Source organism: Phyllostomus discolor, chromosome X (genome assembly GCF_004126475.2).
Source record: "Phyllostomus discolor isolate MPI-MPIP mPhyDis1 chromosome X, mPhyDis1.pri.v3, whole genome shotgun sequence".
In the NCBI taxonomy this organism is placed as follows: Eukaryota; Metazoa; Chordata; class Mammalia; order Chiroptera; family Phyllostomidae; genus Phyllostomus; species Phyllostomus discolor.
Window position 1 is genome coordinate 60469858 of NC_050198.1, and position 25711 is coordinate 60495568.

General features: G+C 39.6%; 1 protein-coding gene across 1 annotated transcript; it reads right to left on the reverse strand.

The window, feature by feature from the left end:
- Nucleotides 1-17273: 17273 nt before the first annotated feature.
- ARL13A (ADP ribosylation factor like GTPase 13A) lies at nt 17274-20786 on the reverse strand. The gene is given in 7 exon segments (XM_036016355.1): nt 17274-18039; nt 18600-18747; nt 18749-18768; nt 19276-19380; nt 20270-20436; nt 20439-20639; nt 20765-20786. Coding segments are annotated over 7 exon segments (876 nt in total). The 3' UTR covers nt 17274-17826.
- Between the last annotated feature and the right edge of the window lie 4925 nt (nt 20787-25711).

The window sequence follows — 25711 nt, forward strand, 5'->3', positions numbered from 1 at the left end:
TAGATGAAATGGACAAATTTCTATAAAAATATAATCTTCCAAAACTCAATAAAAAAGAAGCAGAAAGCCTGAACAAATCAATAACAGCAAAAGAAATTGAAGCAGTAATCCAAAACTCCCAACACACAAAAGCCCTGGACCAGATGGTTTCACAGGAGAATTCTACAAAGCATTTAAGGAAGAACTAACACCTATCCTTCACAGACTATTTCAAAGAATCCAAAAAGATGGAAGACTCCCAAACTCTTTTTATGAGGCCAACATCATCTTAATTCCAAAACCAGATAAAGATACAACAAAGAAAGAAAACTACAGGCCAATATCGCAGATGAACATTGACGCTAAAATCCTCAACAAGATACTGGCAAAACAAATCCAACAGTACATTAAGAAGATCACACACCATGACCAAGTGGGATTCATTCCAGGGATGCAAGGATGGTACAATATTCACAAATCAGTAAATGTAATACATCACATAAACAAAAGCAAAGACAAAAACCACATGATCATATCAATAGACGCAGAAAAAGGATTTGATACGGAAAAGCACTCATTTACGATAAAAACACTCAGTAAAGTGGGAATAGAGGGAGCATTCCTCAACATAATAAAGGCCATATATGAGAAACCTACAGCCAACATTATACTCAATGGGCAAAAATTAAAATCTTTTCCACTAAGAACAGGAACAAGACAAGGATGTCCACTTTCACCACTTCTATTCAATATAGTCCTGGAAGTTCTAGCCACAGCAATCAGAGAAGAAAAAGAAACAAAAGGAATCCAAATCGGAAAAGAGGAAACAAAACTGTCACTGTTTGCAGATGACATGATAGTGTACATAGAATATCCTATAGACTCCACCAAAAACTGCTTGACCTAATAAATGAATTTCGTAAAACAGCGGGATACAAAGTCACTATCCAGAAATCAAAGGCATTTCTGTACACCAACAATGAAACAGCAGAAGCAGAAATCAAGAAAAAAATCCCATTTGAAATAGCAAAAAGAAAAATCAAATACCTAGGAATTAACCTAACCAAAGAGGTAAAAGACCTGTATTCAGAAAATTATATAACACTGAGGAGAGAAATCAAGGAAGACACAAATAAATGGAAACATATACCGTGTTCATGGATTGGAAGAATTAATATCATTAAAATGTCCATACTACCAAAAGCAATTTACACATTCAATGCAATACCTATTAAAGTACCAATGGCATATTTCACAGACATAGAGCAAACACATCAACAATTTATATGGAACCATAAACGACCCTGAATAGCTGCTGCAATTTTGAGAAAGAAGAGTAAAGTAGGAGGAATCACAATACATGACACTAAACTATACTTCAAGGCCACTGTAATCAAAACAGCCTGGTACTGGCATAAAAACAGGCACATAGACCAATGGAACAGAACAGAGAGCCCAGAAATAAACCCAAGCCTCTATGGTCAATTAATATTTGACAAAGGAAGCAGCAACATAAAATGGAATAAAAATAGCCTCTTCAACAAATGGTGTTGGGAGAACTGGACAGCTACGTGCAAAAAAATGAAACTCGAGCACCAACTTACACCTTATACAAAAATAGATTCCAGGTGGATAAAAGACTTAAATATAAAGTGTGACACCATTAAAGTCCTAGAAGAGAATGTAGGTAGGAAAATCTCAGATATTTCATGCAGAAACTTTTTTACTGACTTGTCTCCTAGAGCAAGGGACATAAAGGAAAGAATAAACAAATGGGACCTCATCAAAATTAAAAGCTTTTGCACAGCTAAAGAAAACAGTATCAAAATAAAAAGAGAACCAACTGTATGGGAAAACATATTTGCCAATGATACCTCAGACAAGGGTTTAATCTCCAATATATATAAAGAACTTACACGACTCCACTCTAAGAAGACAAGTAACCCAATTAAAAAATGGGCAAAGGACTTGAGCAGACATTTCTCCAAGGAGGACATACAGAAAATCCAAAGACACATGAAGCGATGCTCAATATCACTAGCCGTCAGATGCAGATTAAAACCATAATGAGATACCACTTCACACCAGTCAGAATGGCCATCATAAACAAAGCAAGAAACAACAAGTGTTGGAGAGGCTGTGGAGAAAGGGGTCCCTAGTGCACTGTTGGTGGGATTGCAGACTGGTACAACTACTATGGAAAGCAGTTTGGAACTTCCTCAGAACACTAAAAATGGATCTGCCTTTTGACCCAGCAATTCCATTGCTGGGACTCTATCCTAAGAACACTAAAACACCAATACAAAAGAACATTTGCTCCCCGATGTTCATAGCAGCACAATTTACAATAGCTAGGTGCTGGAAGCAACCTAGATGCCCATCAGTAAATGAATGGATCAAAAAACTATGGTACATTTACACAATGGAATTCTATGCAGCAGAAAGAAAGAAGGAGCTCCTACCCTTTGCAACAGCATGGATGAAGGTGGAAAGCATTATGCTAACTGAAACAAGGAAGGCAGTGAAAGACAAATACCACATGATATCACCTTTAACAGGAATGTAAACAACAAAACAAAACAAAACAAAACTAGCAAAATATAACCAAAGACACTGAAATAGGGGATAGTCTGACAGTGGCCAGAGGGGAGAGAAGAGGGAATTTCAGGGGGGAATGGGTAGGGATTACAGGAACAAATTTGGAGGACACATGGACAAAAACTAGGGGTGGGGGGTAATGGGGGGAAGGGGGGAGGGTTGGGTGGGTGGGCTGGAATGGGAGTAGGGGGGAGAAAACTGTACTTGAACAATGATTAAAATAAAAAAAAAGAAAATATTCCACGTGCACTTGAAAAGTAAAAAAAAAAAAAAAAAAAAAAAAAAAAGAATAATTAACCAGAACAATCAGAACCCTAAGGCAGTGGACTGTGCAGGCCAACTCAGATAGGGCTGACTCAGAAAAACAGCAGCAAGGCAGCAGGCTGCAGGGGTGGGGCTGACTGGAGGTAAAACTGAGGCTCAGAGCTGACTATGCCTATGGCAGTTTCCATGGTGGGAGAAACTCCCAATATCGTGTGAGAGTCCATTGGAAAGTATTCTAGAGATGAGCAGGTAAGCTTCACTGTCCCCTCTCTGGCCCCTCTCCCACAAACAGCGCTGCAGCACAGCAAAGAGGGTTGCCCTGCCCAGGTGAATACCTAAGGCCCTGCCCCCTTACAACTTACCAGGTGTGCCAATAGAAGGAAATAGGGCCCAAATGAAAGAACAGAGCACAACCTCCGTAAGAGAACTAAGAGATGAGGAGATAGCCAACCTATCTGATGGAGAGTTCAAAGCACTGGTAATCAAAATGCTCACAGAACTGAGTTCAGTCGAAAAATGAAAAAAGCAAATGAAGGATACCCAAAGTGAAATAAAGCAAAATATTCAGGGAACCAACAGTGAGAGGAAAGAAACCGGACTCAAAGCAACAATTTGGAACAAAAGGAAAAAAATAAACATCCACCCAGATCAAAATGAAGAAAGAAGAATTCAAGAAAGTGAAGAGATTCTTATAAACCTCTGGGACAACCAGAAACATTCCAATATCTGAATTATAGGGGTGCCAGAAGGGGTGCCAACAGCAAGAAACTGAAAACTTATTTGAACAAATAATGAAGGAAAACTTCCCCAACCTGGTAAAGGAAATAAACTTCCAGGAATCCCAGGAAGCCCAGGGAGTTCCAAAGAAGTTGCATCCAAGGAGGAACACACCAAGGCACACCATAATTAAGTTATCCAAGGTTAAATATAAAGAGAGAATCCTAAAAGAAGCAAGAAGAAAGGAGAGAGTTACCTACAAAGGGGTACCCATAAGACTATCAGCTGATTTCTCAAAAGAAACCCTGCAGGCATGGAGGGGCTGGAAAGAAGTATTTGAAGTCATGAAAGGCAAGGACCTACATGCAAGATTGCTGTATCCAGCAAAGCTATCATTTAGAATGGAAGGCACATAAAGTGGTTCTCAGATAAGGTCAAGTTAAAGGAGTTCATCATCACCAAGCCCTTATTATATGAAATGTTAAAGGGACTTATCTAAGAAAAAGAAGATAAAACATATGAATAGTTAAATGACAAGAAACTCACAACTATCAATAAATGAACCTAAAAGAAAAAAAAAAGAAACATCAAAAGCAAAAGCTAAGCAAACAGCCAGAACAGGAACAGAATCAGAGAAATGGACATCACACTGAGGGATTTCACGGGGGAGGGGGAAGAAAGGAATAGGGGGCAAAAGGTGCAGGGAAGAAGAAGCATAATTATTAGGCATAAAATAGATTGGGAGAGATAAAAAATGGTACAGGAAACAGGGGACTCAAAGAACTTTTATGAGCAAACCATGGTCATGAACTAAGGGGGGGGGAATGGTGGAGGCTTGGTGGGGCAGGGCGGAGGGGGGTAAATGGGAAAAATTGGGAAAACTGTAGTAGCATAATCAATAAAAAGTACTTTTTAAAAGTGTATTTGCTCCAGAATATTCATTGCAAAAATATCCCAGCTTCTGTATTTGAGTTAAATAAAAATTTCTTTTTTTAAATTTTATTTTAATCATTGTTCAAGTACAGTTTTCTCCCACCTACTCCCATTCCAGCCCACCCACCCAACCCTCCCCTCTTCCACCCCATTACTCCCCCACCCCTAGTTTTTGTCCATGTGTCCTCCAAATTTCTTCCTGTAAACCCTACCCATTCCCCCCTGAAATTACCTCTTCTCTCCCCTCTGGCCACTGTCAGACTATCCCCTATTTCAGTGTCTTTGGTTATATTTTGCTTGTTTTTTTTTTTTTGTTTTGTTGTTTAGGTTCCTGTTAAAGGTGAGATCATGTGGTATTTGTCTTCCCCTGCCTGGCTTGTTTCGCTTAGCATAATGCTTTCCAGCTCCATCCATGCTGTTGCAAAGGGTAGGAGCTCCTTCTTTCTTTCTGCTGCATAGAATTCCATTGTGTAAATGTACCATAGTTTTTTGATCCATATATTTACTGATGAGCATCTAGGTGGCTTCCAGCACCTAGCTATTGTAAATTGTGCTGCTATGAACATCGGGGTGCAAATGTTCTTTTGTATTGGTGTTTAAATGTTCTTAGGATATAGTCCCAGCAGTGGAATTACCGGGTGAAAAGGCAGATCCATTTTTAGTGTTCTGAGGAAGTTCCACACTGCTTTCCATAGTAGTTGTACCAGTCTGCAGTCCCACCAACAGTGCACTAGGGACCCCTTTCTCCACAGCGTCTCCAACACTTGTTGTTTCTTGCTTTGTTTATGATGGTCATTCTGACTGGTGTGAAGTGGTATCTCATTATGGTTGTAATCTGCATCTCTCTGATGGCTAGCGATATTGAGCATCGCTTCATGTGTCTTTGGATTTTCTGTATGTCCTCCTTGGAGAAGTGTCTGTTCAAGTCCTTTGCCCATTTTTTAATTGGGTTACTTGTCTTCTTAGAGTGGAGTCGTGTAAGTTCTTTATATATATTGGAGATTAAACCCTTGTCTGAGGTATCATTGGCAAATATGTTTTCCCATACAGTTGGTTCTCTTTTTATTTTGATACTGTTTTCTTTAGCTGTGCAGAAGCTTTTAATTTTGATGAGGTCCCATTTGTTTATTCTTTCCTTTATGTCCCTTGCTCTAGGAGACAAGTCAGTAAAAAAGTTTCTGCATGAAATATCTGAGATTTTCCTACCTACATTCTCTTCTAGGACTTTAATGGCGTCACGTTTTATATTTAAGTCTTTTATCCACCTGGAATCTATTTTTGTATAAGGTGTAAGTTGATGCTCGAGTTTCATTTTTTTGCACATAGCTGTCCAGTTCTCCCAACACCATTTGTTGAAGAGGCTATTTTTATTCCATTTTATGTTGCTGCTTCCTTTGTCAAATATTAATTGACCATAGAGGCTTGGGTTTATTTCTGGGCTCTCTGTTCTGTTCCATTGGTCCATGTGCCTGTTTTTATGCCAGTACCAGGCAGTTTTGATTACAGTGGCCTTGTATTATAGTTTAGTGTCAGGTATTGTGATCCCTCCTACTTTACTATTCTTTCTCAAAATTGCAGCAGCTATTCAGGGTCGTTTATGGTTCCATGTAAATTCTTGAAGTGTTTGTTCTATGTCTGTGAAATATGGCATTAGTACTTTAATAGGTATTGCATTGAATGTGTAAATTGCTTTTGGTAGTATGGACATTTTGATGAATATTAATTCTTCCAATCCATGAACACGGTATATGTTTCCATTTGTTTGTGTCTTCCTTGATTTCTCTCCTCAGTGTTATGTAATTTTCTGAATACAGGTCTTTTACCTCTTTGGTTAGGTTAATTCCTAGGTATTTGATTTCACTTTATGCTATTTCAAATGGGATTTTTTTTCTTGATTTCTGCTTCTGCTGTCTCATTGTTGGTGTACAGAAATGCCTTTGATTTCTGGATAGTGACTTTGTATCCTGCTGTTTTACGAAATTCATTGATTAGGTCAAGCAGTTTTTTGGTGGAGTCCATAGGATTTTCTGTATACACTATCATGTCATCTGCAAACAGTGACAGTTTTGTTTCTTCCTTTCTGATTTGGATTCCTTTTATTTCTTTTTCTTCTCTGATTGCTGTGGCTAGGACTTCCAGTACTATATTGAATAGAAGTGGTGAAAGTGGACATCCTTGTCTTGTTCCTGATCTTAGTGGAAAAGTTTTTAATTTTTGCCCATTGAGTATAATGTTGGCTGTACGTTTCTCATATATGGCCTTTATTATGTTGAGGAATGCTCCCTCTATTCCCACTTTACTGAGTGTTTTTATCGTAAATGAGTGCTTTTCCGTATCAAATGCTTTTTCTGCATCTATTGATATGATCATGTGGTTTTTGTCTTTGCTTTTGTTTATGTGATGTATTACATTTACTGATTTGTGAATATTGTACCATCCTTGCATCCTTGGAATGAATCCCACTTGGTCATGGTGTGTGATCTTCTTAATGTACTGTTGGATTTGTTTTGCCAGTATCTTGTTGAGGATTTTAGCATCAATGTTCATCTGCGATATTGGCCTGTAGTTTTCTTTCTTTGTTGTATCTTTATCTGGTTTTGGAATTAAGATGATGTTGGCCTCATAAAAAGAGTTTGGGAGTCTTCCATCTTTTTGGATTCTTTGAAATAGTCTGTGAAGGATAGGTGTTAGTTCTTCCTTAAATGCTTTGTAGAATTCTCCTGTGAAACCATCTGGTCCAGGGCTTTTGTGTGTTGGGAGTTTTGGATTACTGCTTCAATTTCTTTTGCTGTTATTGATTTGTTCAGGCTTTCTGCTTCTTTTTTATTGAGTTTTGGAAGATTATATTTTTCTAGAAATTTGTCCATTTCATCTAGGTTTTCAAATTTCTTGGCATACAGTTCTTTGCAGTAATTTGTTACAATCCTTTGTATTACTGTGGTATCTGTTGTAATCTCTCCTCTTTCATTTCTGATTGTGTTTATTTGGGTTTTCTCTCTTTTTTTTCTTGATGAGTCTGCTTAAAGGCTTGTCGATTTTGTTTATCTTTTCAAAGTACCAACTCTTGGATTCATTGATCTTTAGAATTGTGCTTTTAGTCTCTATGTCATTTAATTCTGCTCTGATCTTGGTTATTTCCTTCCTTCTGCTTGCTCTGGGCTGTCTTTGTTGTTGTTCCTCGAGTTCTGGTATACGTAGGGTTAGGTTGTTTGTTTGAAATGTTTCTAACTTTTTTAGGTGGGCCTGTATCGCTATGATCTTCCCTCTCAGGACTGCCTTGGCTGTGTCCCATAAGTTTTGGGTTGTTGTGAGTTCGTTTTCATTTGTTTCCAAAAACCGTTTGATTTCTTCCCTAGTATCATTCTTGACCCATTGATTGTTTAATAGCATGGTGTATAATCTCCATGAATTTGAGTGTTTTGGGTTTTTTTTCCTTGGGGTTGGTTTCTAGTTTCAGTCCCTTGTGATCCGAGAAATTGCTTGGTATGATTTCAATTTTTTTGAAATTCTTCAGGCTTGTTTTGTGTCCTATCCTGTGGTCAATCTTTGAAAGTGTTCCATGTACATTTGAAAAAAAATGTGTATTTAGCTTCTTTGGGATGGAGGGTTCTGTAAATATTAGTAACGCCCATTTCATCTAGGGTATTGTTCAATGCCACAATATCTTTGTTGATATTTTGTTTGGAAGATCTGTCCATTTTTGATAGTGGGGTGTTAAAATCCCCCACAATAATTGTGTTGCTGTCCATATCTTTCTTGAAGTCCTCTAAGATTTTCTTTATGTATTTGGGTGCTCCTATGTTGGGTGCATATATATTTACAATATTTATGTCTTCTTGGTGAATTCTTCCCTTGAGTATTATGAAATGACCCGCTGGGTCTCTCTTTATGGTCCTTCTTTGGAAGTCTATTTTGTCAGATATGAGTATTGCTACCCCGGCTTTTTTTTTTTTGTTCTGTCCATTTGCTTGGAAAATTTGTTTCCAGCCCTTCACTTCCAACCTGTACAGATCTTTTATCCTGAGGCTGGCCTCTTGTAGACAGAATATGTGTGGGTCATGTTTTCTTATCCAATCAGCTATTCTACGTCTTTTGATTGTAGCATTTAATCCATTTCCGTTTAAGGTTATTATTGATAGGTACTTATTCATTGCCTTTTATTTACGTGTAATCCTTTCTCAGTCTCTCTTTTCCTTTCTTTCCTTAAAGCAGTCCCTTTAGCATCTCTTGCAGAGCTGATTCAGTGGAGGTGTATTCTTTCAGAATTCTTTTGTCTGAGAAGCTTCTTATTTGGCCTTCGATCTTGATTGAGAGCCTTGCTGGGTAAAGTGGTCGTGGTTGCACACCTCTGGTTCTCATTACTTGGATTATTTCTTGTCATTCTCTTCTGGCTCGGAGTGTTTCCATTGCGAAGTCAGCTGTTAGCCTTATTGGGGCTCCCTTGTATGTTACTTCCTGTTTCTCCCTTGCTGCCTTTAAGATTCTCTCTTTGTCTTGAAATTTTGCCATTTTAATTATGATGTGTCTTGAGGTGGGCCTCTTGGGGTTCCTCTTGATTGGGGCTCTCTGTGTTTCCTGGATTTGTGTTACTTTTTCTCTCATCAAATTAGGGAAGTTTTCCATCATTACTTTTTCAAATAGGTTTTCTATCCCTTCTTCTTCTTCTTCTCCTTCTGGTATCCCTATTATACGGATATTATTACATTTCATATTGTCTTGCATTTCTCTTAATCCCTGTTCATTTTTTCTGAGCCTCTTTTCCTTTTCTTGCTGTTTTTGGGTGTTTTCTTCTACTTTGTCCTCTAGCTCGCTGATCCGATCTTCTGCTTCATCCATCCTGCTTTTCATTCCTTCTACTGTGTTCTTCAGTTCAGAAATTGTATTCTTCATTTCCTCTTATCCCTTGTTGAGAGTTTCTATATCCTTTTTTATGCTGATGTAGTTTTTATTGAGTTCATTGTAGCTTCCCTGTAGTTTCTGGTAGCTCATTGTGAGCTCATTGAGCTTCCTGACAATCAGTGCTTTGAACTCAATATCTGATAGTTGAATTGCGTCTATTTCATTTAGCATTCTTTCTGAGGCTTCCTCCTTTCCTTTCATTTGGGGATTATTTCTTTGTCTTCCCATTGTTTGTGAGACTCTTCTTGTTCGCCTCAGCTTCTTATATTGATCTGTTCTGGCTCCCTGGGTTTATGTTGTGAACTTCTTTAGTAGAATAGCAGTGAGTTTCAGTGGTGCTGTTTCTTTGATCTCCGAAGCGCCCTGGTCTTGGGCTGTCGTTGAATTTGGCTTTCTGTTTGCCTTTGGGTTTTGGATGTTGTTGAGTCCTTCTTTGGTGGTTCCTTCCCACCAGCTGGTTAAATGAGGGTCACTCTGTCCACCACTTTCTGTATTTTGTTGTGGTGGTGAGGGCAGGTTGTGTTGAAGCTGGTTCTTCTGTGTGTATAAGGTTCAAAGAAATCTTGTTCAGTTGTTTGTATTGGGTACTGTCTCTACTGTTTAGTTGTATTTCCAGATAAGTCCTGGATTGAGGTTTGTGTGGTTACTACTCCCTCCTTCACCTTCTTCTGTTGTTATCTGTTAGTGGTTCCTTTGTTGTTGGGTTTCCTCTTCCAGTGGGTATCCTGGTGTTCACCTCCTCCACGTATTCTTTTTTGTCATCAGTTGGAGGGGGAAGGCAAAATGGTTTAAGACAGCAACAGAGAATTCTATGCTATTTACAGTAGTAGCAAGTAGGGAAGATATAGCAGATCCTTTGACTATGTATAGTGTTAACCGTGGTCTTCCACCCAGCTAGCTGATTTTTAGAAAGGATGGAAAGAAGATAAGACTCTTGTTGGGGGAGGAATGATTGTGAGTTGGATCTATAAAGCAGGGAGGTTGTGGGGGGTCAGATTCTGGGGTAAGGTGAGAGTAAAGGATAGTAAATAGGTGTAGTGTGTGAGAGAATAGAGTTAACCTCTACAGTAATAGAGTTCAGGAAACTTTGAAATGGGCTAAGATCTGCGGGGCGGGGGGTGTTGTAAAGTAATTACAATTGCATGGAACAGCAGTTATTTACAATAATATTATGGCAACATTCATATGACAGAGTGTATGAGATCTAGGTAACAAGAATTGGGAGTACAGAACCTCAAGTAGTGTGCTAAGGGGACACAGGTGAGTTAAAGGACAGTAGATTATTAATACAGTATAGAAAGAGATATCAGGGGAAAGCTGTCAGGTCATGCAATATATCCAGCCTACCAAAGCAGACTACTCAAAAATAAGAGGGATATAAAAATACTGTTAAAAAAAAGATGTAGGAACACTGGAAAAATAATAATAATACAAATATGCAATAACTTGCGGGTTCTGTGTAATAGCAGAGTGACATTTATCTCACTGTCCCAGCTGTTGTGATGCCCCTTCTTTGGGTTCAACTTTGGTCTTTTCACCAATCCAGGATTTTGTCTTACTTGTAGGTATTTAGGAAAAAATTTTAAAAAGTAAAAAAATAGAAAAGGCAGACGAAGGAAGGAAGAAGAGATAAAGTTGGAGGACAGGAAGGAGGAAGGAATAAAACAAGAAATCAGGTAAGAGAGGAAAAAGAAATCAAAAGAGAATAAAAACAATAAAAATTAAAAAAAATTATAAATTGTTTAAAAAATAGAATCAAATTAAAAAGTCTCTTGATTTCAAAGTGGCCAAACCGGTTTTTCTGCTCTTGCTGTTTGAGACAGGCTGAAGGATGGTTTGTTTGGCTTTTCTTCCTTGGCCAGTGGAGTTTGCACTGGCTCCTCAGCCTTGCACCCTGGGTGTGGAAATCAGGTCTTTCCCCAGGGTTACTGCTGTGGGCTGGGGTGCGGGGATGCTCTCCCTGCAGGTGTGCCCGTGCGCCAGTGTGCCGGTGGGCCCGTGTGCCGGCGCACCCAGGGCTGGGTAGCGGGGAGGCTGGTGCCACTGATCACTTTAGGAGAATTCCCCAAACAGTGTCTGTGTCTATTCACTCCTTCCTCTTGAGAAATTCCTCCTGTTCAAGCCTGCCACTCCCCACAGTGGCCTGGCCTCTCCCACCGTGGCCAGGCTTCTCCCACTGCCAAACGCTCCAGCCAGACTGGTGACCGTGGGTGTCCGGGTCCACTGCCCGACTCAGCCCCTTCGGTGTCCACCACCTGCAAAGGTGCTCACAGCCCCCATGTGTTTGCTAGCACCTGGATTCCTCCCATAGCCGCTTAGACCTTGCTCGGCTGGGGAGGGAGCAGTTGACCTGGCTCTCTCTGAAGGACCCTATGGCAAACCCAGCAGCAGCCCCGGGCCTGGTGCTGCAGCCCGGGGACCATACACTTGTCCTGGGACCCTACCTTGTTGCAGCACTCCCCTTAGGGTCCGTTCTTTGTTCTTTCGGTTCTGCCACAATCCTTGGTCCTCTGTTTTCAAAAATGCTGAAATATGTTGGTTGCTTGCCTTTCTACTCCATAGATCAGTCAGGATTTTCTCCCCTGAGCAGAAGAAAGCCGAATCTGCTCCTTCCTACTCCGACGCCAGCTTAGATCCCCAATAAAAATTTCTGAAATTAAAAAAAAAAAATAAAAAGAATGCTAGTTGGCATGATTCTCCTTAGGAAAGTGGTAATGTGTTCAGTGCATTTGGTTAAGTCTTACCAGTAGCAACTGCCTTGAATACTAATGATTCTAATAGGATACTGAGAGGAAAGAGTGATATTCAAAACACAAAAAGCACTAAACACTCAAATCTCTGGGGGATTTATAGCTAGGTTAGCTACTGCTGCTTTCCATGCTCCAACCCTAAATTATTACAGTTCTTCCTTACCATTTACTATATACTAACCGTATGACCTTTGTCCTAAAGATCACAGTGGATACTACCCTGCTACTTCAGGGTAGGTAGAAACAATATGTGAATGAGGAGTGGTGACCCAATTTCAGGAGTTGCAAACCATTCAAAGCAGAGAGCCTCCCCCGTCTATACGTACTGAATTCTCCAGTCAGAAAGCCCAGGCCTATCTTGCAAGACAAAATAAACAGGCACCCAGGGGAATCTGGGACTCTTACAGGAGCTAGGTTCTAAAAGTCCTGAAGGAGGGAGGCCAAGACCTTGAAAATGAAAGCAGAGAAACTCCAAGCCAACCACTTACCTGAAAGAAAATTTTACCATCTAGGCTCAAAAAACTATTGTTAATCTTGGTCCCAGAGCTGCCACATGGAGACAGATTTGTAAGACCTGTTTGGTAGATTCATGATTCTCAAGTACATGGATGGGAGCCAGTGGAAATCATTATAGTTACCCTAGATTCTCTTTGTACCTTAGAATCTAAAATGTCTCTCTTTGGGTTGTTCTTTATAGAAAAGAGAATACCTCTCCCAGGAAAGAGGTAATCTCCCATAATCATAACAGTAACTAACATTTAATGAGCTACTTATTATGTGCCAGGCACTATGCTTATTGTTGTTATATAGATTGTCCCCTTTGATCCTCACAACACACTCATTCCTGTCTTCACTGAGAGAAATTGTCAGGTCCGGTAGCTTGATAAGGGGGGTTGGAAAGTACAGTAACTGCCTACACTAACAAAATTAAGATTCACTCAAAAATAATTTAAGAGTGTGCTGGCTTTATTTGGGGGATATTCTTTAAACAACTTCTTGTGATTGATGGATTCTACGTAGAAAAATTTGGTTGACACCCAGGAACATACACATTGTACAAAGGGAAATGTGTTAATATACTGAAATTCAATTTTGTCAGAGATGCCAATCTAAATTCACCCTGCCCACATTTATAGGTGGCACTCCCACCCCCTTTTAGTTTTACCTCCTCTCTTCTCTGGGCTGAGAAAGTATGCCTGCCTCATAAACACACATGCTGTAAAGAAATGTGGATGAACCAATTTTCTTGAGAACCTTGGTTTGTTGGACTACAGTCTCCTGCCTGATAAAACTCTTCTTTAGTAGATATTTGCTGTATCTTTGGTGTCTGTGATATTTATTGGGAACATTGGAGGAATCTAGATGTGTGAAGCATGATTAGAGAAGACCCAGAGAAGACGTCAATTTTGTGTCACATAACAACATTTGATCAATTATGGACTGCATATACAATAGTGGCCCCATAAGATTATAATGGATTATAAGCAAAAGTTTTTTTGTGATAATGAAAGAAAAGGCTGGACACTACTAAGATGTTGAATTTACTGGTAGTTTTGGGTGGTTTAAATAGATGAAGAGGCTCAGCATGCTTTCCACCCACTGTGTTCTTGCCCATATTGAGGACTGGAGCTGGCCAGGGGGAGAAAGGGAGTCTGGAAGCTCCCTTTCTGGAAGCACCTGCCCAAGCCTCTGTTTTCCCTCACCTCTATTCCCCCTCTTTTATTATTTCTTGTCTCAGGCTTTAGCTATTTGTATCTATTTTGATATCTGCTCTCCCTTTCTCTCCCCTTCTCTTTCTTCCCTCTCTCCCTTCCCTCACTCCTTTTGATGTCTCTTCTCCCTCAGACAGTGCCTTCCTCCACAGCCCTCCCCTAACCCTCCACAATGTGTCATGTGTGCACACACACTTTATGTTTTATATTATATTTTTACTGTACCTTTTCTATATTTAGCTATGTTTAGGTACACAAGTACATACCACTATGTTATAACTGCTTACAATATTCAGTACAGTAACATGCTATACATGTTGTAGCCTAGGAACAATAGGCTTCGTAATAGATATATGGCAGGCTATACCATCTAGGTTTGTGTGAGTACACTCTATGATGTTTTCAAAATGACAAATTGCGTAACCATGCATTTCTCAGGATGTATCCCCATCATTAAGCAATGTTTGACTGTATTTGGACAGGGAAGAGAGAGCCCTGGCTCAGGCACACAGAAGATCTGGATTTTAGGAGCAGCTCTGTCAGTGATCAGCTGTAAAGACATGGGCAAGTCACTTAATCTCTCTGTACCCCAAGTTCCTAATCTGTTTAACAACTGGGTTGGACTAGAGGCTCTATAACATTCCTTTCAGCTCTATGACTAATAAGCTGAGTATCAGCCAAAATCCTGTCAGACCCACAAGGTACCTGGGGTGGTTCCCTCGGAGATGAGGCCATATTGCAATGTGTAATGGGAAATGACACAGACTTAGTGTCAGATCCTCCAGATGGCATTGTAAGACTGACCTTTCTGTGCAAAGTTTTTGTCTCTCAGAAACAGTTATGAGCTAATGGGTTTATACTGTCTGGTGAGACTATAGAGTAGGAGTTAAAAACATGAGTTATAGAGTTGTACCTTAGTTTGAAAAACAGTTCTGTTGCTTCCTACTGGGTGCCCTGGAACAAATGATTTGACTTCTCTGAATGTCAGTTTCTGCCTCTGTAAGAAGATGGTAATAATTAACCTTCCAGGCTTATGAAGATAAAAGGCAATAATGGATGTAAAGCAGTTAGCTTAGCACTTGGCAAAATGGACGTGCTCAGTCAACTGTGTCTACTATTACTATTGCTGTACTTATTGCTATTAACATAGTTTTCCTGATATGGGCATGACTAAGCTTCAGCATTTTTCTTGGATATAGCTTTCTCTTTCTGGAGTTTGAAAAAAGCATAAACAGATCTTTCTGGCCTAAAGCAGGTCTAAAGTCAGATCTGGGTTTAGTTTCTTACTATGCTTCTTACAGGCTCTGGGACCTTGAGCAAATTATTTCACTTCTCTTCCTTTATCTGTAAAAGGCAGGTAGGTATAGCGCCTACACCCAAGGATTGTGGTGAATATGATAAGGAATGTGAAGCACTTAGAACTGTGCCTGACATCTAGAAGCCATTCAATAAATGATGGTTGTGATACTGATGGTGAAAATAATCATTGTAAGAATAAATGATTACCTCTACTACCACAACCCTTGTTGGGATGGAGGGTTGAATGCGGTCAAGTTTGTACAGTTTTTGCATTCCTGATCAAAGAGTTAGGGAGGCAACAATTGCTGTACTTATAGGGACAGGAAAGTAATTGTTGCCAGGCTTCACCAACAGTGGCTGGGAATTTAAAACTGAGTTGTTTTTGGAGGTATGACTGAAAATGATTAGCAGACCATACTCCTCAGCAGGACAGTTTTATTTATTTTTGCCAGTCCCATTATACCCAAAAGCTGTAGGAGAAAAATGTAATTCTAAACTGGCCCTGCACTTCTAAGGCTCAATTTCAGTTGGTCAGCCTGGACATGCTGTTCACAGGCTTTCTCGGGAGCATCTGGGTGCAAAGATATACAGTCTCTATTCTTTGCCAAGGTTGTCTTCATTCTCAAGTGGATGATACTTAACTTTTCTTGAGCCTCTGTGTAGGTGTAAGATTCACTTGATGGTTAGAATGCAGATGTACAGGAATAATGGGAGTTCTTGGGAATATGGTGTTAAAATAGGTAGAGTTGTAGGAGACTGTAGAGGTATTAATAAATAGAAATAGAAAAACAGAAGTATTCCTTATGATTCTGTAAATGAACCCATTTACTCAGGGAAAGATATTACATGTTTCTTTTGATGTCCTTCCATTTTTATCTTTAGTACTCTGTTTAAAAAGTAAAAAAAAAAAAAAAAAGAGAGAGAGAAGAAAAACAGCCAGTCACTGCAAGTGAAACTAAGCCCCAGGTTTCCTGTCCTTCCCAGACCACTCCAGGTCAAGAGGGTGGTGTCCACTTTCTAAGGGACTATAGACTGCACCTCACCAGGTACCCCCAGCCTCATACTTTCTCTTACTCTTGTTCTCTCACTTTTCCCCTTCATTTAAGCAATACTAACCACAGGTTTCAAAGATGTCTTCATAGAAATCTTCCAGCATCATCTCTTCCATGTCCCAGGTAGTCATTCTCTTTTTTGGGTAATTTTGGACAGAGATTTAGGGGTAATTTCTGGTATTTAAAAAAAACACATCCTCTGTTCTTCTACTAGATTTCTTCCACTCAACTCTCATCTTCACCCCTCATCCCCAGATCAGTGCCTTTTTCCTCTTCGGTGCTCCTGGCCAAGTCCAGGTCCCTCAGTATAGATGTAGCAACCCAAGACTCTGGGGTTGCCTAAGGGCCAGATCCCTTGGAGAGCAGAGGTGACATTATAATGTTGATAGTTGACCATCACAGTGACTGAGGTCCCAGGGAACATTGAGAAGGAGAGGCCATTAACAACAATGGGCCTTCAAGTCCTCACAGCTTTTTCTTTAATGCCTTTGTTATATTGGGAAAAATCATATATGCTTATTATAAAAAGAAAATTTCCAATAAAACAAAAATCCAAAGAAAGGCACCTAGGTCTTTGGCTTCTCACCTAGTATATCATCCCTAGAGAAAATGACTGCTAATGTTTCAGCTAGTTTTCTCTAGATATCTATACATGTGTATATATCATGCTGTATGTGTTATATTCTGACTTGCCATTTTCTCTAACAAAACATCGGGTTGTGGAAAATTGTCCATGTTAGTAAATATAAGTCAACAATAGTCCTCTTAATGTCTGCACAGTATTCCATTATGTAGATGCACCATAATTAATTTAGCCATTTCCCACTGTTAGACATTTAGCTTGTTTCCAACTTTTAGTTATTGTACACCATGCTGTGACTGAACAATCATAGGCATACTTTTGGGGGGAGGAGGTACTTGTATAATTATCTTTGGATATAGTTCAAGAAATGAGATGATTGATTTATAGGATTTCCACATTTTTAAAGTTCTCTTTCTTTCTCTCTCTCTCTCTCTCTCTCTCTCGAGAGAGAGAGAGAGAGAGAGAGAGAGAACAGGAGGAAGACAGACAGCTAAACTACTCTCTATAAAGGCGGTATTATTTTGTACATCCACCACTGGAAATTATAACTTTTAAGATAACCCTATACCCATGCAAACAAAGACCATGTGACAGCCAGTGCTGAGCCATCATACTGGACTATCAGGTGGGGGGCCCCAAGTACTCTGCCTGGCCTTCATCCACTTCTCTTTCTCCTGGCTATCAATCATAGTATGAGAAAAGAGTTTCTGACTCAAAATAGAAATACTGTTTTATAAATCATAAGAGAAGGTCTATATATTTTTTCTTCTATGACTAACCAGTTCCAGCATTACCTTCAAAAAGACCATCATTGTCATCCTAATCATCATCAGTATAAGTTGCTGAGGGCTGAAAGTCAGCATCCTGATAGTGAAGCTCGGTAGTGTTTCAAGCTCCATTTTTCCTAGAATTTTCTTCTTCTTCCATGTGTTTATCTAAAGCAAATGTCACTAATATATTATTTTTAGGTCTTAATATTAAGCCTTCTTTCTGTGCTGAAAGAATATGAAGGGGGAAAAAGTCACTTGGTGCCCAAGAGTTTAGAGACTGGCCCTTGGGGCAATAACGTTTAAATAGCCATTTGCCTGTAGGATTGGCTTTAGGGGCCTAGCTTCCATTGAATGTTGTCCTAGAGGCTGTTCTTTTTCTTCAGACATTTCTATACTGGCAAGGAGTCTTGGGAAGATGGAAAGGACAAAGCAAAAGTGAAAACACACACACTTCAAGTTCCTTAATTTAATGTAGCTATTACCCTATTCCTGACATATACTTTTGAACAATGAAAAGGACAATAGAGAAAGAGGACCTTTAGGCCTTTTACTCCTCAAAACCTTGATCACGTGTTTTCTTCTTTTTCATATTCCCCTTTACTCCCATCTTGCCTTATTATTGGATCAGAGAACTGTAAGTATAGAATGTGGGGTGACTCCAGGACAGTCATGCAGAGAATATGACCTGTAAGTTCCTCCTTGAGGGGCTCATGTTCCTTTTCTCCTCCACATGGCAAACCAGGTATTAGAAACCCTGTTTTAGAGAAGCTCTAATGTCAATAGGTTGGCTTTACCTTTCTGCAACTCTTCCCACTAACGTGATCACTCAAGTTGTGCCAGTGGGGGAGGGTATACCTCTATCGCTGCTGGAATTTTTATAGTCACTGGCCTACCCCTATTTGAGCCAATGATCTTGAGAGACTTGTTCAGAACCCCACAGAATCCAAGCACCCCCCAGAACTCACTGCTTATACTGAAGACTGACTCCTGTATTCGTTTCTAACAGTCAACCTAATAGAGGCATCTCAGTGCCTGTCTGATACATATCTTTCCTCAAAGCCTGTGGTGTTCTTGGAGGTTGGGATACTCGAGGGGAGTGACTGTTGGCGAGTACACAGCTCTTTTTGTTTACTGTCAATGGATGCTAACAGCCAGTACAACCCTTCAATTATAGGCTGATCATTCCTTCTTTTTGATAGCTGAACAGTGTTCCTGTGACAAAAAGAGAAGACTCCAGTTCAGAAACCTGGGACCACTGGGGACTACATTCAGTATCACTCTCAGCCAAGGGGCAGAGGTGTATATACGATCTAGAGAGGCTCTAAGACTTTCTAGGAGACACTCAACATTCACACTTGAGAAGGTAAATGAAAGCTACAAAAGCTAAGGTAATTTAATAAAGTGATTGTGGCGTAATGTCTCAGATCTGTGACCTTGGGCAAGTCACTTAGAGTCTTTGAGTCTCATCCATAAAATGAGGATACTGAAGCTTCCAATTTTACAGAGAACTTTTGTATGCCTAGTGAGAAAACAGATGTGAGAGTGTTACAAGAGTATGATATTGATTATCACTGTTGAGCCAGAAATCATCACTGTAGATGTTGCTTGGCATGGAGAGGTTTTGCCTGAGATCCAGCATATGGAACTGACTATGGAATGGTATAAAGTATGCATAAACTGGGCTTGAGAGGACAAGGGAGGGGAAGGGTTGACACTTACTACTTGGCACATGGACTTGTTCTCATTCACTATCCCTCCCAGAAATAGATACTTAATAATATCACAAGGTAAGAGGGCATTCTTCTTGTTTGTCTGTTTGCTATCCTGGAGCATGGTACAGGAGAGATAGTGGGAAGAAGAGAGGAAGAGTAAACCAGAAATAGAGGCCAAGGGTAAGAAAATAAGGGAAAGAAGGGGAGAACAGAAGGGGAGAACCAATTCTGGTACAACTGCTACATATCCAAGAACTAGCTTTAAATCCATACACAGTGAGTCAAGCCAGAATTTTTTCTAACCAACTCTCAATGGAGGAAAGGATAGCACAAATTATTTGAATCCAAGATAATCTCCAGACTGCATTTTTCACTTTCTCTCTATACTTTTGCCATCACACTTTAATTAAAATTGCTAACTGAGATATTAACAGATTTGGAGTTTTTAATATCCTCTCCCAAATTCTGTTCATGCTTGAGTTGAGGGTGCTAATGAGGAACAAAAATGCAAAAATGGAGTCGGGGGTAAGGATTGATGGGCCACCTGAAGTATCACCCTGGATTCAGTGCTAGTTACATGACTTTTGGGTAGTCTTCCAAGGGAGGAAAGCATTGGCATCAATTATGCAAAATACGGGTGGTTTTCTGCCACCATTTCAGGGTCAGAGACTGAATCAAGAAATGAGAATCAAATGCAGAAAGTCAGTCTTCAGAAATAGTCAAGGGGTGGGAGTGGGAGATATCCAGATATTACTCTCCATTTTCTGTGCCTTCAACATTGCCTTTTCACAATTAGGTAACATGTTCAGCCTTGGCAGTGTAAGGTAGAAAGTTACTCTTTAAAACAGATCACAGAGGTCTGAGCCACTCCCCTCTAATTTAGCTTAAGGAAAGAGGAGGTCTAACTAGATGAGACAAAGGGACCAGCCAACTCTTCCTTTGTCTACTTGTCTTCTGAAGGCACACAGTGGAAAGGGGAAATTGAGCATAAAGTTGGAGACTTACAGTAGGATGGGTTTCCCTGCCACTCTTGTATCACACAGCAGACTTGTTAAGGTAGTCTTTGCTTCCTGCATGTGTCTTAGGTTGCTGGAATCCAGGACAAAAACAAGCCCATGTGCCTGTGTATAGTAGTTGGGCCATATTTCTTGGCTTTTCATATCTCCAGGTCATAGATGGAAACTTCATATTCATCTAGCAGGACTGTAGTCAGTTTAGATTTCATGCAAGGGCCTATCTTGCTAGGAAGTACTATGTGTAGGGGAAGAGAGGAAAAGCAACCACAAAGCAGAGGAATATAGTTAGATGAATTTGTTAAACAAACTTTGACTAGAGTCTGCCCTGAGGAACCTACTGAGACATCCTGGCATCCTGCCCACTCACAAATTCATCTTCCTAAACCAACACTTTGCTCAAGCTACCCTGTCCTAATTCAGTAATCTTCAGTGATTGGTTACTGCTCCCAGGATAGAATACAGACTCCTTTGCCTTCTAACCTGGAAGACCTATCTCTACCATGCCTGGTCTCCACACTGTCCTTGGTATACACCCTGTCTCTTCCTCCCTCTGCTCCTTGGCTCACACTCCCCTCATTCCACAAGAATGCCATGCTCTCTTGTGTCCTGGGCCTTCACAAGATGCTATTCCCACAGGTTAGAACATTTCTTCCATTGCCCTTTCCTTGGTTAATGTCTATTTTAAAAATATATCAGTTTAGGCCCTGACTGGCATGGTTCAGTTGGCTGTGTATTATTATGCAAAGAGAATGGTCACTGGTTCAATTCCCAGGTCAGGCCACATACCTGGGTTGTGGGTTTGGTCTCCAGCTGGGGTGCATGTGGGAGGCAACCAACTGATGTTTCTCACATTAATGTTTCTCTGCCTCTCTTTCTTCCTCCCACTCTCTCTAAAAATAAATGCTGTATTTTTCTATGTGTAATGCACTTCTGTATATAATGTGCACTTACATATTTGGCTCAAACTTTCAGGAAAAACATCTTTTTATTTATTTAGAAACAAACCTGCCTGTCATATTCCAAGGTATTATTTTGCATATGGATATTGTTATCTATTGTTATTGCTTTCTAGAGTTACACTTTTTTTTAAGATTTTATTTATTTTATTTTTAGAGAGGTAAGGGAGGGGGGAGAGAGAGAGAGAGAGAGATCAATGTGCGGTTGCTGGGGGTTATGGCCTAGCAACCCAGGAATGTATGCTGGCTGGGAATTGAACCTGGGACACTTTGGTTCCCAGCCTACGCTCAATCCACTGTAGAGTTACACTTTTAACACATAAGCATAAATAAAAGAATTAAAAACATTTACATAGATATGGAATTATTACTGCCCATATATAATGTACATCCTTATTTTTCCCTCAAAAATTTGGGCTAAAAATGCACATTATATATGGAAAAATGTGGAAATAAAATCTTTAAAAAATAAAATAAAATATATATCAATTTAGATTGTTTCCTCTCCAGTCTGGATAAGGTGCCTTTCTTATGGGCTTACTACTATCACAGCACATATTATAGTGTTATAAATACTAGTTTACTTATTTGGGTTATAAACTGCCACAGGACAAGGACACTTTCAATTTTGTATACCTACAACGTTAAGCACAGAAATTGGCATACAGGTGCTCAATAAATAGTTGTTGAATGAATTTGATACATGATTGAATGAGTAAATGAATGAATGAAAGGAGGCCATTCTTTCCCACCTGTTCTTCAAGGTTCAGGAAGGCTTCTTTAGGATAACCTCTCTGACCTGCCCAGCTCTCACTCTCTCATTGAGCACATAGTCTATTAAACTGGTCCATCACCTCATTCTCTGCATGCCATATCTCCAACTAAAATAGTGAGGGAGGGGCTCTGCATTAGCTTACACACAGTAGGTGTTCAACAAATGTTTATGATCCCTATTATTGTGGATGAGTATGTAGTCCCCTTCATGTGTCCTCCAAGAAACCATGTCAAACTCAGATATATTTGCCCTTTTAAGGCCATGGCCAGAGCACACTGTACCATAGGGCATGCCATACTTCATTCTGCTCCCATAAAAATGCAGTTCTAAAGAACAGTTTTTATATACATTCCAGTCTGTTGAAATGATAGTTCTGACCTACCTGTCTGCCCACATAAGTAGCAAAATGATTTTATAGATTCTCTATACTCATACCCAGGATTTCTAAGGCCATAATCAGTTGCTCTTTATTTCTCATCTCAGATCTACCTATGACATTTTCCACAGGATTGCCAGAATGACTCATTTCACTGAGAAGTTAGTAAGATGCTTTCAGATCCTTGTAAATGTATTATTATGTACACATTTATATGTGTATATATCTATATATGCATGTATAGGCAGATATTACATTTTAATATCTTGTAACTTCTGTTTTCATGTTAGTCAATTATCTTTTTAATTATAGGTTTCAGATAACATAATTTTTAGACACAACTTTGATGTGATATTTGCTATATCTGTGTTAAACTACTTAAAAATAACAAATACAATAAAACTACAAAGGTAATTTTAATTTGTTTCATGTATCAAGCAAGCTTTATATTATTTTCCCATTAAAGCAAAACATTTTTCCTAGTTATTTTTTCTTATTACTTGGAACTTTACCAATTCCTTCTATAATGCGGTCTATTGGTGAACACTAGAAGCCCTTAGAAGTTGTTTTCTGACACTTTACATTTCTCTTATTTCATCCATTAATCCATAAACTCCCTGGGGATAGGTAATGAGTCTAACTCATCTCTATATCCCTAGTGGAGTACTTCATAAAACACAGCAGTCTGGGGACTATTGGCTTCTGAGTTACATGGGGGTGATAAAGTCCTAGCCTATACCAATTGAATCAGAATCTCTATGCTGGAACCCAAGTATTTGCATGTTTAATAAACTGCTATATTTAACAAAATCCCTAAGTGATCCTTTTGTACTTTAAAACTTAAGATCCACTGCCATAGAAAGCAAAGAAACTCATGGTTGTTGTGTCTCAGCACCTTCTGGTGCTGCTTGTTAAGATTTTGATTCTAGTAGATCCAAGATAGTGGAGTAGTGAATGGAAGTTACACTAACCTCTTCCCAAGACCAATCTATCATTACAACTAAACTGTGGAGAAGTCATCCAGAATAAACAACTGAACAACAGTGGGAGAGAAACCTTATAACCACAGACAGACAGAAGAAACAGCACAATGTGACTGCTAGGGAGTGCGCAGGAGATGCAAGAGGGCTGGCTGTGCAGCCCTCAGATGGCAGCAAAAGTGCCAGAGGGATATTTCAGTGGATAGGGGTGTCTGCCTGAGAAATGTGGGGTCTAAACCCCAAGCTGGGTTCCCCAGCCCATAGTACCAGAGCCCTAAAAGTACACAAATGACATCCAGCTGTGAAAAGTACCAGGGTTTCTCTCTGCCAGAGACAGAAGGCTGGAGACACTTAGGCATTTGAAAGGCAATGTATAAATTTTTGATATGCAGCCATCTACCCTGGGCTCCTGAAAAGGGTGGGGCAGTGTGTACAAGAGATGCTTGAGGAGAGACTGGCGATGGTGGTTTTAGGGAGAGACAGAGAACAGCCACCAGGATCCCAGTGCTGAGTCATTCCCCATGCTGCAGGAGCCATCTTGCTCAAGTAGACCACTCCCCTTCAAGTGGCTGCAGCCTGAGGGGAAGCAATAGCCCTGACCCCAAGACTTATTCTGCCCAACCTGTGGCACTTAAGCCTGACTGCTGAGTGCAGAGTAATTACATTAACAACTGAAGGAGTCAGCCACAGATGGTAGATTCCTGGTCATCTTGAACAAGCTGCCTAAGGCCAGACTGGGACACCATCTGACATTACCAGAGGTGGAAACAGAAAGAAAAAGAAAAAAACAGTTTTAAATACTAGACACTACCGAGATGAAATCCACCATGGTCTTCATGATTTGTGATGTTTTCTTTCCTGCACAATTTTTTAACATTCACTTCTTGTCCTTTAAGTTTGTGCATATTGAGTCACCAGATTTGATATTATAGTTTATTTCTATTCTCATATTTTGCTCTTCCTTTCTCTTACCCCATTTTTACCTTATTCTTTCCTCATATTATTTTCATTTTAAATTTTCTTTTATCTCTTGCTACAACTTGTTTCCATTCTGCACTATTACTATTTTTCCCATGTGCAGCCATCAAAACCAGTTTTCTTGTCAATGGTCATTGCACATTCTTTTTCCTGCTCTTAAAATACCCTTGTTTTCTCTTCACCTTTAGCAAACTTTAATTGTTGGTTGTGGATAGGGTAGTTGTCATTGCATTTAAAATTTTATCAGTAGATCTTCACTATTCTTGAATTTCAAATCTGAAATTGTACAATTCCCCTCTTCTATTCCATTCTGCCTTCATCCTGCCTGTTTTGTTTTTTTTTTTTTTCATCTCATATATTAACTTTGCCCTGTCTTGGCCTGTTTTTTTCCTTTTTTTCTATTTTTCTTTCATCCTGCCCTTTCTTTTTTTGTCTCAAATGTTAATTTTCCCCTCTCTTAGCCTGGTTTTTGTTCTTTAGTCTTAGTATTCTCTCTCCTTCTAGCATCTCCAAATCACTTCCCTTTCCTCTAGACATCTTTTAAGCTTTTCATTCATTCTTTTTTCCCTCTTATTGCCATCCCACCTATGTTAATCTTAGCTCATTTGTTGTTGATTGTGCTGTGGTGGATCTTTACCAATTAGATTCCTATTTTTTATTATTTATTTACTTTTTATTTTTTTTTCCTCTGTCTCTCCCTGTATTTTTAAATTTCTGTTTAAACATAATGCTTTATGCTTCCCTTTTCTTACTCCATTCTGCCTTCTTCATTTTCTTTTTTATTTATGATGTAAATTTTCTTTACATTGCTCTGATTCCTTACTCTTATTAGTGCTCTTCCTGCTACCCTCTCAAAATCATTCCTTTCAGTAGATCATATTATATTTGCTCTCCTTTCTTATACTAGTCTTAATCAAATTAAACCTTATTAATAGGGGTTCATTTGCTGTTGATAGTGAGATTGTAGGTGGGAGTTATTTTTGCAGGTGTGAGTTTCTTTCCTGGGCTTTGTGGTTTTATTCTTGCATCACCTGCACAACAGCATGCAAGACATGGTGGCTGGAGTGGCCTTCAGCCAACCACTGGAGGGAAGGACCCAGCAAAGAATGACCCAACAACAATCAAAACCCAGTTACATCCAGAGAGCTAACATAAATGGAATAAAGGGCAACCCAAGATCATCAAGTTCAGGAGTACAAGGAGCCTACACCACCTAATCACACAGGTCTCCTACCATAGAAGTTCACATCACAAAGACAGGGAGTAAAAGCAGATCAATTTCAGAAGCAGAAGAAAACAAGAAGAGGCTCCTATAAAATGGGCCAAGAAACAACCTTCAATCAAAAGGGAAGGAGGAATTCC